An 11,535-nucleotide genomic window follows, 5' to 3' on the forward strand; every position below is an offset into this window, starting at 1 on the left:
TTTGTTTAATTGTTATAATTTATGATGATTATGAATATTATTATTATTATTTTGATGATGATTATTTTATTTATGATTATTATTGTTTTCATTATAATTATAATTTTATAATGATGATTATTATTATGTTGCTTGATGCTTATTATTTATTGCTTGATCACGCCTTTTATGCATGTTTAAAGGGAATTGGTATTTGTAACCACGCTTAATAAGATAATTAATAATCTTGTTAGGGTTAATTTGATTATATTTCAAGTGATCGCCAATAATAGTTTATTTGTGCATTATATTCAACCAACATAGATAAACAGATTTAGGGTTAATCCTATTGATTGCATGTTAGTCAAAAAACGCACATGAATACGATCAGAATAAAGTAGAGGTCTATTTTTAGGGCAGGTTCAATCTCTTTTAGGTTGGATTTGTACCTTCATCCCCGAACCCTTATTTGGTTCTAGACCTTATGGAGTTGACGATCTCTTGGATCGTTAAGGGGTGTAACCTTCACCCTGTGAATGGTTTACAAGTTCCTAAAACTTGTTGGCGACTCTTTTGCTCTATCTTCTTCCCTTTTGGATGCCACCGTACTTTAGTGTATGATCACAGTGGGGTTCAAGCTAGGGGTTAACACTTGAAATTTATTCCCTACAATTTTTGGCGACTCCACTGGGGAGGATTTCTATTTTAATTCCTGAATTTGTTTCGGCAATGATTTAGAATGAGTGGATGAGACTCGAAACGTTCTAAGTATTTCATGTGCGTAATTTTGATTAACATTATTGTCATATGCATAAAAAAGATCTCATTGGAAAGACCATCCGTAATGAGTTAAAAACATAGGATTTTACACGTAGGAAATTTGAGAAATATCTTTCACAACTTGGACAGAAATAACACCGCGCAAAACTGGAAAATTTTATCGAGCACAGAAAGCTGCTGAGGCATGTGGGAAGTAGCGTCAGGGGCTAGAGCTTGGCGCCAGCATTTTAGTCGTAGCGCCAGAAGCCAGTATTGGCGCCAGGCGCTACAGTTAAAAGCTGGCGCCAGTCTCTATTTGCTGGCGCCAATTTCCCCCAATACGGAGCCAGAAATATGCGTTCTATTTTCGACCAGTTTTTCGTATTGTTTGCTCGATCCTACTTCCTGATTGAATGTTTTCTCACTTTTCTGAAACCCATATGTGTTCTACATATGGACATAACCCTCTGGGAATTCATGCTCCATCTACCCGATTGAACGCTCCGTGCAACAAAGGGTACATCCGAGATGTTGAATTCACCAAACCATAGAAGCGAGTTTTTTCTAAAACTCGCAGTGTCCCATCCACTCGCGCCAACCCTTCATGGTTAGGCTTCCGCGCGGTGCATCCGGAAAATTAACCATGGACCCTCTATTGACTAAGCCATATCCCGAACTTTAGAGAAATAGAGCCATGGTTAGGTTGCAAACTCATTGCATCATATTGTGCCTACTTGACTAATTGTGCATTATTTGTTGTGCATACTCTATGTGATTTTTCCTAACCGTTTGTTTGACTTGTGTTAAGACTAAATAAACTGATTAATGACTAAAGGACTTTGTTTAATTAATTAATTAATTTGAGCTAATAAATAAATATAAAATCGAGTCATAGTTCCTTTAAGTCAACCCGGATTTTTTTATTCCCGTATACTGCACAAATGTCAACTTGTTTTGGTCATAGCCGGAGTTCTAGGAAGAACTACGAGTCTTAAAACCTATGGATCTGTAGCCCCGAGTTTTATCTTTAATTTGGCGTTGGTTTCATCCAAATCATAGTCACAGATAAAAAGTTATTACTAAACTACCACAGTCTATCCAGTTTAATGCATATACGTGAAGTCTTAACTTAATCTTTGCTTGAGTCTAGTCATATAGTCTAGCCACATGGTCATGACACGAGTCTTAACATGTCATTTAAACTCACTAGTCTTAGCAAACACTTTGATTACACATCACCATAACCATGTCTTAGGTTCATGCATGAGTCGGTCTTTTCCGTCATTTGAGTTGGGGGTACATTCTATTCCTAATTCTTCATATCTCTCCATCTAAATCTTCTTCACATTCTCTTCCAATCTTTCTTCACTTCCTCCTTCCATTGCATGTTGAATAAATTTTGAGTCAAATAATTAACAATAAATATCCCCAAATTCCTTTTCCACAGTACTTGGTCGAGGAGAGAAGGGCAATTAATTAAGGACAATCTCTTTATTCAAGTCTCACTTTTTGATAAACCAATTCGTCAAAAGAGGAAGGCTAAAAAGATAATGGCAACTCAAGAGGAAGTCAATGATCTTAGGAACCAACTGGTTACCGTGACTGAGACACTGAAGCTACTCACACTCAAGATCGATGATCCCATGAAGCAACAACGAATGAACCTCATGCAAGAGAGTCTAAGCAAGCTATCTAGTGACTATAAATTTCAGAGCATGAGTTCACAAGGGGTCTCTCTGGACAAGGAACTTCTTCCGCATAAGTTCAACGCCACTGACATCCCTAAATTCAAGGAAACAGATAACCCTTACTTCCATCTAAGAGCTTTCGAAACTATAATGAACATTAAGGGTATCGATAAGAAGGTTTTCCCCTCTCTATTCCCACTATCTCTTGAAACCGTTTGCCAACAATGGTTCTTCTCCTTTGACAAGGAGAAAACCTCTACCTGGGAATCGATAGTAAAAGCTTTCGTTGATAGATACAAGTGCAATATTCAAGTTGAAACCGATCATAGACAACTTGAGATGCTAAGACAAAAAGAGAATGAAGGTTTTACTTCTTTCTTTAATAAGTGGAGAGCACTACTAGAAATAGGCAAAATAGTGACGGTTTACTTCCGACGGACGGTTTTTTCCGTCGCAAAATTCAAAAATTACGACGGATTTTTTTCCCTCGCAACTTTACGACGGATTTAAATATCTACGACGAATATTCCGTAGTAATTTTGCGACGGAAATATTTTCCGTCGTAATTTTCTATTTACGACGGAATATTTCGTCAAAAATATATTTGCGATGGAATATTCCGTCGTAAATAGAAAATTACGAGGGAAAAATATTCCGTCGCAATATTATACGTTTTTTAAAAAAAAACCCAAATTGGGGACTAAACGGCTAAACCTAAAAAATCGAATTAGGAACAGAAGAAAGAGAAGGAGAGAGAAAGAGAGAGGGAAAGAGAAAAAGGGGCATCCTCCGTCGCCAGCCATCCCGATTCCGGCGCCGGTCGTCACCAAACTGCCGCCGACGAAGACCAAAACGAAAGGAGGACGAAAAGGAGAAAGAGAAAGAGGTCGAGCCTTCGTTTTCCGGTGACCCTCCGTTGACGCTCCTGGTTGTTGCCGGCGCCGCGTCTAAGTAAGTTGTTTTTGTTTTTTGTTGTTTTTTTTATTTTTTTTATTCGGTTTTTTTTTTAAAACACATTCAATTGTGCAGCCTTCCTTGACACCACAACCGCAGCCTCCCTTGACCACCGCAGCCTCCGGCCTCCTCCCTTCCCTCGCCGTGGCTGAAGCAGTTGGTAAGTTGTCCTTTCCCCAATTTTTTTTTTAATTTTTTTTTTTTAATAATAAACCCTTATTTATTTAATTTAATTATTGTTTTTAAATATTTTGTATGTAGGATTTGTACAATTTGTCAAAAAGAAGTGCAGATCTAAAGGTTAGTCACATTACAAACCCTAATATAATGTGTTTTAGTTTAGTTTAGTTACTTTTTTTTGTGTAAGTATGTTAGTTTAGTTTTCATTTTAATGTGGTTTAATTTAGTTTAGTTTTACTAAAGTATATTAGATTAGTTTAATATTATGAAACTTTAGTTTAGTTTATTTTAATATAATGTGGTTTAATTTAGTTTAGTTTTACTAAAGTATATTAGATTAGTTTAATATTATGAAACTTTAATTTAGTTTATTTTAATATAATGTGGTTTAATTTAGTTTAGTTTTACTAAAGTATATTAGATTAGTTTAATATTATGAAACTTTATTTTAATATAATGTGGTTTAATTTAGTTTAGTTTTACTAAAGTATATTAGATTAGTTTAATATTATGAAACTTTAGGTACGTTTTGTTTGTTTTGTTTAATATGATGTATGTTAGATTACTTTAGTTCATTATAATCTAGTTTAGTTTTGTTTAGTTTAATATAATGTTTCTTACTTAAGTTTAATTTTTTATAATGCATGTTACTATATTTAATATTATGATATGTTAGTTTAGTTTGGTTTTGTTTGGTTTGATTTGTTTATATTAATGTTAAGGTTTTATGATATGTTTTTTTATGGTAAGTTTAATTATGATATATTTGTATAATTTTTTGTATGTTAGTTTAGTTTTAATATCTTTAAAAAAAATCATTTGCATAATCATATGCCTAGATACCCGTTCAAGGCATACACATTAGGAGTATGTCTTATATAGTCCCCGGTTGGGACTGTCCTTGTACGTTTATTCTCACTTAGGTGGTGAATGTATTCCTTTGTTTTAATTCTAAGGAAGATCCTTGCTTGTCATTTCTCTACAATGTTCTCTAGGTACATATATAGGTGTTTCTAATCGCCTATATTGTGTACTCGGGGAACTGTAGGAAGATGCTGCCGGATTTTCCATAGAATTGAAATTCTGGCATACATTCACTAGTGAGATTGAACGTACAAGGATGGGTTAGGTTGGAGTGATAAGGACCCTTGGAAATCATTTCTCTTCTCATTTGCATTTCCATAACAGTTTGATCTATAATGAATATATATTGTGCTTTTATGACTAATGTGATTAATGGCATATGTGTTAGTTGTGTAGAACTTGTAATCATGAAACGAAAAGAACGTAGCTGGATGTACGAAAGGAAGGTTGTGAATTCTATTAATCCCGAGTTCTTGAAGGGGGTAGATGAATTCCTTAAATATGTGGAAGATCATCCCGAGAGTAGCAACCCGAATGAAGTTAGGTGTCCATGTTTTAAATGCAAAAACAAACGTCTCTGGGATCCAGATACGGTCAAACTTCATTTGTATCGCAGCGGTTTTTTACCTAATTACTACGAGTGGATGTGTCATGAGGAAGGGTTTCCAAGAACTCGTAGAAGGGAGTCAAATGAATATCGTGAAATGGTTTTGGATGCCTTTGATCAGTCTCAAGATCAAGGCCATTCCAAAGAGCCACCTGTTTCATTAGAGGAGGAGCCTAATGCACAAGCCAAGCCATTTTTTGATTTGTTAAGGGCTTCTGAACAACCGTTGTACAAAGGGAGTTCATTGTCTGTGTTAGAGATGGCTTCTAGAATCACTAGCCTAAAGTGTGAGTATAATTTGCCGCACAGATGTGTTGATGGATTTTCTTCTTTGGTTAATGAAGCGATTCCTAACAACAACCACATGGCCGAGACATTCTATGAGGTCAAGAAAATTGTTAAGGGGTTAGAGCTGCCCCATGAAAAGATTCATGCATGCCCGAAAGGATGTATGTTGTTTTGGAAAGATGATGCTCAATTATCTACATGTAGGGTCTGTGGCAGCGACCGATACAAGAAGACTTCTAAAGGTAGCTTAGTGCCTTTGAATGTTCTATTTTATTTCCCTATCACACCTAGGTTGCAAAGGCTTTTTGCAACTAAAAACATTTATAAGGAAATGACATGGCATGCTAAAAATCCTCGAGTTCAAGGCACAATGGCACACCCTAGTGATAGTGAAGCGTGGAAACACCTAGATAGTTTCTTTCCTGAGTTTGCCTCTGAACCTCGTAATGTTCGACTTGGCCTATGTACGGATGGATTTGCTCCACATGGTCAGTTTGGGGGACAGTATTCATGTTGGCCTGTCATTTTGACCCCTTATAACTTGCCTCCGTCAATGTGTATGAAAAGACAGTTCATGTTTCTTTCGTTACTCGTTCCTGGTCCTAAAAACCCTAAGGGCAACTTGGATGTTTACATGCAGCCGCTCATACACGAGTTGAAATAGTTGTGGGAAGTTGGGGCAAAATACTTACGATATTTCGAGAAAACAAAATTTCAATCTTCGAGCAGCCATCCTATGGACCGTTAGTGACTTCCCGGCTTATGGTATGTTATCTGGTTGGACCACAGCCGGTAAGAAGGCTTGTCCATATTGCATGGAGAAAAGCAAAGCATTTTGGCTCGAATATTATGGTAAGGTTTCTTGGTTTGACTGCCATCGTCAATTCCTTCCGACAAATCATCCTTTTCGAAATAGTAAAAATGCATTTTGTAAAAACAAAGTCGAAAAAGGTTCACCGCCTCACATCATGTCAGGAGAGGAACTTTGGGAATGTGTGAAAAACCTCCCGAAAGCAACAGATGGCCCCGAGGCACTGAAACGTGTCAAGAATGCAAAAAAAGGATGGTTCAAGCAAAGCACTCTATGGGACCTTCCATATTGGAAACATCTGCTTGTTCGTCACAACTTAGATGTCATGCACGTTGAAAAAAACTTTTTTGATCAGTTGATTCACACTATAATGGACGTGAAAAAGCAATCTTGTGACACCCCATCATCTCGGAATGACATTGCTAAATAATGTAAACGGCCCCAGCTACATCTTCAAGAGGATGATAGAGGAAAAGAATTCATGCCAAAGGCTCCATTTGCTCTTGACAAGGCTCAGAGAAAGGTTTTGTGTGAGTGGGTCAAACAGCTGCGGTTTCCTGATGGTTACGCTTCCAATTTGAGCCGATGCGTTGATTTGCAATCAGGTAAGTTACATGGAATGAAAAGTCATGATTGTCACGTGTTCATGGAGAGGTTGTTGCCCACTACTTTGAGATAATTGCTCCCTACCCATATATGGAATACAATTACAGAGATAAGCCAATTCTTTCGCGATTTATGTTGTTACACAATTACAGTTAGCGACATGGAGCGATTGGAAAAAAACATAGCTGAGATCTTGTGCAAGCTTGAGAAGGTTTTCCCCCCATCTTTCTTCAACTCCATGGATCATTTACCAATTCATTTTCCATATGAGGGCAAGTTATGTGGACCTGTTCAATATCGGTGGATGTATCCTTTTGAAAGGTAAATCAAAGGTCCTTTATCAACTCTTACTTTCATCTCTTTCATTGATTTCCGTTACTTATACTTCTACGGCTACATAAACATAATTACAGAAAATAGGCATGGTTTAGCCATATAGGCCAAATTTTGATAATTTTCTATGAGTTAGGGTTGAAAATTGACATATGTGCTTATTTCTCTTAATTTCTATCCTTAGGCACTTAAAAGTATGTTATATTGGAATGTTATAGAAAGAACGAGTCCATTTGCTTGAAAACTTAGAAAATAGGCATGGTTTTAGCCATATAGGCCAAATTTTGATAATTTTCGATGAGTTAGGGTTGAAAATTGACATATGTGCTTATTTCTCTTAATTTCTATCCTTGGGCACTTAAAAGTATGTGATATTGGAATGTTATAAGAAAGAACGAGTCCATTTGCTTGAAAACTTAGAAAATAGGCATGGTTTTAGCCATATAGGCCAAATTTGGATGATTTTGGATGAGTGAGGGTTGAAAATTGACTTATGTGATTAGTTCTCTTAATTTCTATCTTTAGGCACTTAAAAGCAATTAATATTGGAATGTTAGAAGAAACAAACCTTACATTTGCTTGAAAACTTGGAAAATAGGCATGGTTTTAGCCATATAGGCCAAATTTGGATGATTTTGGATGAGTTAGGGTCGATATTTGACATATGTGATTATTTCTTTTAATTTGTATCCTTAGGCACTTAAAATCAATTGATATTGGAATGTTAGAAGAAAGAAACCTTACATTTGCTTGAAAACTTAGAAAATAGGCATGGTTTTAGCCATATAGGCCAAATTTGGATGATTTTGGAGGAGTGAGGGTTGAAAATTGACATATGTGCTTATTTCTCTTAATTTCTATCCTAAGGCACTTAAAAGTAATTGATATTGGAATTTTAGAAGAAAGAACGAGTCCATTTGCTTGAAAACTTAGAAAATAGGCATGGTTTTAGCGTTATAGCTCAAATTTGGATGATTTTGGATGAGTGAGGGTTGAAAATTGACTCATGTGCTTAATTTTCATAATTTCTATCCTTAGGCACCTAAAAGTATGCGATATAACTCCATATTGTTGGTTGTTTTTTTAACAATATTTTTTTTATCTTCAATAATTTGTAGGACACCTACCAGAAGAAGTTGAAGAAACAAGGAGTCAGGGGATTCAGAAGAGTCCCAATGAGTTGTACTGGGAGTCGGTGGGTGGGCGCAATAAGAAGGGGCGTGTGAAGGGACTTGGCCAAAGTGCAAAGCTCTACTATGGCAAACAGGGTCGAGGTTCCCGTTCTTCACAGCAATACACGTCGTCTGTCATTTCTCAAATGCAAGACCAGATGGAACACAGGAAGCAAACTCTCCAAACTCAAATGGAAGCCCGAATGGCTGAAATGGAGAGGAGATACAAGGAGAGTTTCGATGAGATGATGAGTCGTCTCAACAACAACGACTCATGTTCCACCATTCATCCTCAGCATCGAGACCCTAGGAACGACCCGGGTGGTGGTGGAGCAGGCCAGGGTTTCCAGGCGATTGCGTAGCTTAGCTTTAGTCTAGCATAGAATCACTCTAACCTAGCTTTTGTTTGGTATAGATACCAAAATGTGGACTATCTTTTGTACTAGGACATAATTATTATATATATGTACATAACCCTAATTTCGTAGGTTAGTAATTAATTTTTTTAAAACAACAATTTTAGGACTCAATATTTAGTTTTTTTTTTTTTGTCGATTTATCATTAAAAAAAATTCAGGTTTGAAAATGCAGAAAATTACAAAAATTTGTTTTGGGCTGGAAATACAATTTGCGACGGAATATTTCGTCGTAATTTACATATTTGCGACGGAATTTTCCGTCGCAAGTTATAATTTGCGACGGAATTTTCCCTCGCAAAATATGATTTACGACGGAATTTTCCGTCGTACAAATATACATTGCGACGAAATATTCCGTCGTAAATTATAACTTGCGACGGAAAATTCCGTCGTAAAATTATATTTTGCGAGGGAATTTTCCGTCGTAAATTGTATTTTGCGAGGGAAAATTCCGTCACAAAATATATTTTGCGAGGGAAAATTTCGTCGTAATGTAGCTTTGCGACGGAACTTTTTCCGTCGCAAGTTTGCGACGGAACTTCATCAAAGGCCAATTCCAAGTCCGACGATATTATTTCCGTCGTAAATTCCGTCGTAAAGTTGGTTTACGACGGAATTTCCGTCGTAAAATGGCCATTTTCCTACAAAGGGTTTTCCGACAACCATTTACGACGGAATTCCGTCGTAAACCAACTTTACGACGGAATTTACATAGTTTACGACGAACTTTTTCCGTCGCAATTTTGCTGTTTTCTTGTAGTGGAGAAACTTTCGCTAAGATGATTGAGGTCCCCACCGAAAAGGAGTCTGTGAGGATGTTTATCAAGAATCTCCAAGAAAAGTATTCAAAGCATTTAAAATATCAACATAATCTGAATACTTTCAAGGCCGTTTATGACATCGGAATTGAAATCGAAGATGACCTCGCAAAGCAAAAAGCTACTAACAATAGTAACCACGGTGGCTGGAAAGGAAAGAAGAACGACAATCCTTCTTCTTCCGAAAACTCCCACTCTAGTAATAATGTTAGTACCTTTGACAATAATGGTGTCTTAGCCATGGACAATCAAGGATCTAAAAGGAAACCCAGGCGAGAGTTCACACCCTTTGGAATGACCTACGATGCTGCTTTCGATCGTCTCTATGATCGAGGATTAATCAAACCTATTGGCCCTACCAAGGATCCAACACCAGAAAATCGATCTTCGAGATGGAATCCCAACTCTTATTGCAAGTACCATCGAGGGCGCGGTCATACTACTGATGAATGCTACAGGTTTCAAAACCTCATTCAAGATCTCATAGAGGCGAATAAGATCCCATTGCCTCTAGCTAGCGAGAAGACTGGATGATGTCGGAGTAAACAACACAAGACAAAGGCGAGCTTCAACGACAAGATTTCATGACCTTTTTCATTTTTTCCTTTCCCCAATAAGTCTAGCATAGGCACCTTTTATTTTCCTTTAGATTAATTTTGTAGTTTTTTTCCCCTTTTTAATAAAATGAGCATTTATTTCCTTACATATGATCATTTCATTACATTGCATTAAAACATATATATATATATATATAATAAAAAATAAAAATCATTGTCGAATTAAGCACAAGGTATACCAATGATTTAAGGCACCCCTTGTAGCTGCATCATATGTCCTTTCACCTTTCAAATATGCAATCCTTTCTTCATAAACCACTTTGAGCCTCGTCTAACGATAGACCTTTCTTTTTTCAACCTACATCTACCTAACCTCGGGATGGGATTGTGTGTAACTTATGCAATTCTAAAAAAGAGCTTGAGTAATTCAAAAGATCAAAATAAAAATAAGCAAAAATAAAATAATCATAAAAGTTTACAAAAGGGCAAGTGTTCTAATGTCTTTGATATAAAAATATCTTTGATATGAACACGTCTCATATTGCGTCTCTTATCGAGTGCTCGATACCGTGCCAGAGAAACATGAATGCCAAGTGAGTGATAGACCGCATGATCGGGATTTCCCACACTTACTAAAATAAAATAAATGCTAAAGCAAAAAGAGCTAAAAAAGAGTAGGAACTCAAGCATAAAAATATAAAGATTCAAAAGCGAGGTTGCACACCTTGGGGGCTTATCTAGGGTCTTGAGCCTTTATCCCTTCTTCTTCAAATCTTTAGCCTAACCACGTTACAACCCTTAAAAAGACCTTCTTGAGTTATACACACTTGTGCGGGGTTCGGCTAGAGCTACGTTCGGCCTGATTCCTAACGGATACGTAGGCAACCTCACATCGAGGTGCGGCCGTAATAAAAATGCATTCATATTCACATTCACACACTTACACCATGATCATATCAAGGGATCTCCTATGCTCATCCCTATCTACTTAGAGCTAGACTTGGGGGCTTGATCCCTACATCATTAGCTTACCTAGCCTAAGAGTCACTATCATTTGACTCTTCTAAAAATAATATCTTTCCACACACTTAGCTTTTGCGGCCTAGCTTTAGTGTCAATTTCACACACTGCACAGATACATGACCAAATATACTTCCCTTAGGAACCCTTTGTCATGAAATCTTAACATTGAAGCATGCCTTGTCATATCAACATCACATCACTCATCAATCATCATTGCATCACAAAGTATGAAGTACTTAGCCTCCGTGTCTAAGTTACCCAAATACTTTCATCATGGAGTCAACCATTGAGATAGCCTAGGATGGATTAATCCTTGCACCTTGAGAGATAGTAACAAACAACATTTGACTAAACTCATTCAACATGCATTTTCAAACTTTCGATTCTTTTTTGCGTCTTTCTTTTTCGGGAGAAAGTCGGTACCCTCCACAAAAATGACGGAAAATTTTTGCTTTTTTGCATTTTTCGAGTCGCACG

The 11,535-nt window shown here is 36.9% G+C and overlaps 1 protein-coding gene across 1 annotated transcript; it reads left to right on the forward strand.

Moving 5' to 3' along the window:
• The first annotated feature begins 4,759 nt into the window (after positions 1-4,759).
• Positions 4,760-5,983, forward strand: LOC110699264. The gene has a single exon (XM_021876761.1). It carries the CDS (start codon positions 4,760-4,762, stop codon positions 5,981-5,983), a length of 1,224 nt encoding a protein of 407 aa, XP_021732453.1.
• Positions 5,984-11,535: the final 5,552 nt, after the last annotated feature.

The sequence above is a fragment of the Chenopodium quinoa genome, unplaced genomic scaffold, assembly GCF_001683475.1.
Source record: "Chenopodium quinoa cultivar QQ74 unplaced genomic scaffold, ASM168347v1, whole genome shotgun sequence".
Taxonomy (NCBI): Eukaryota; Viridiplantae; Streptophyta; class Magnoliopsida; order Caryophyllales; family Amaranthaceae; genus Chenopodium; species Chenopodium quinoa.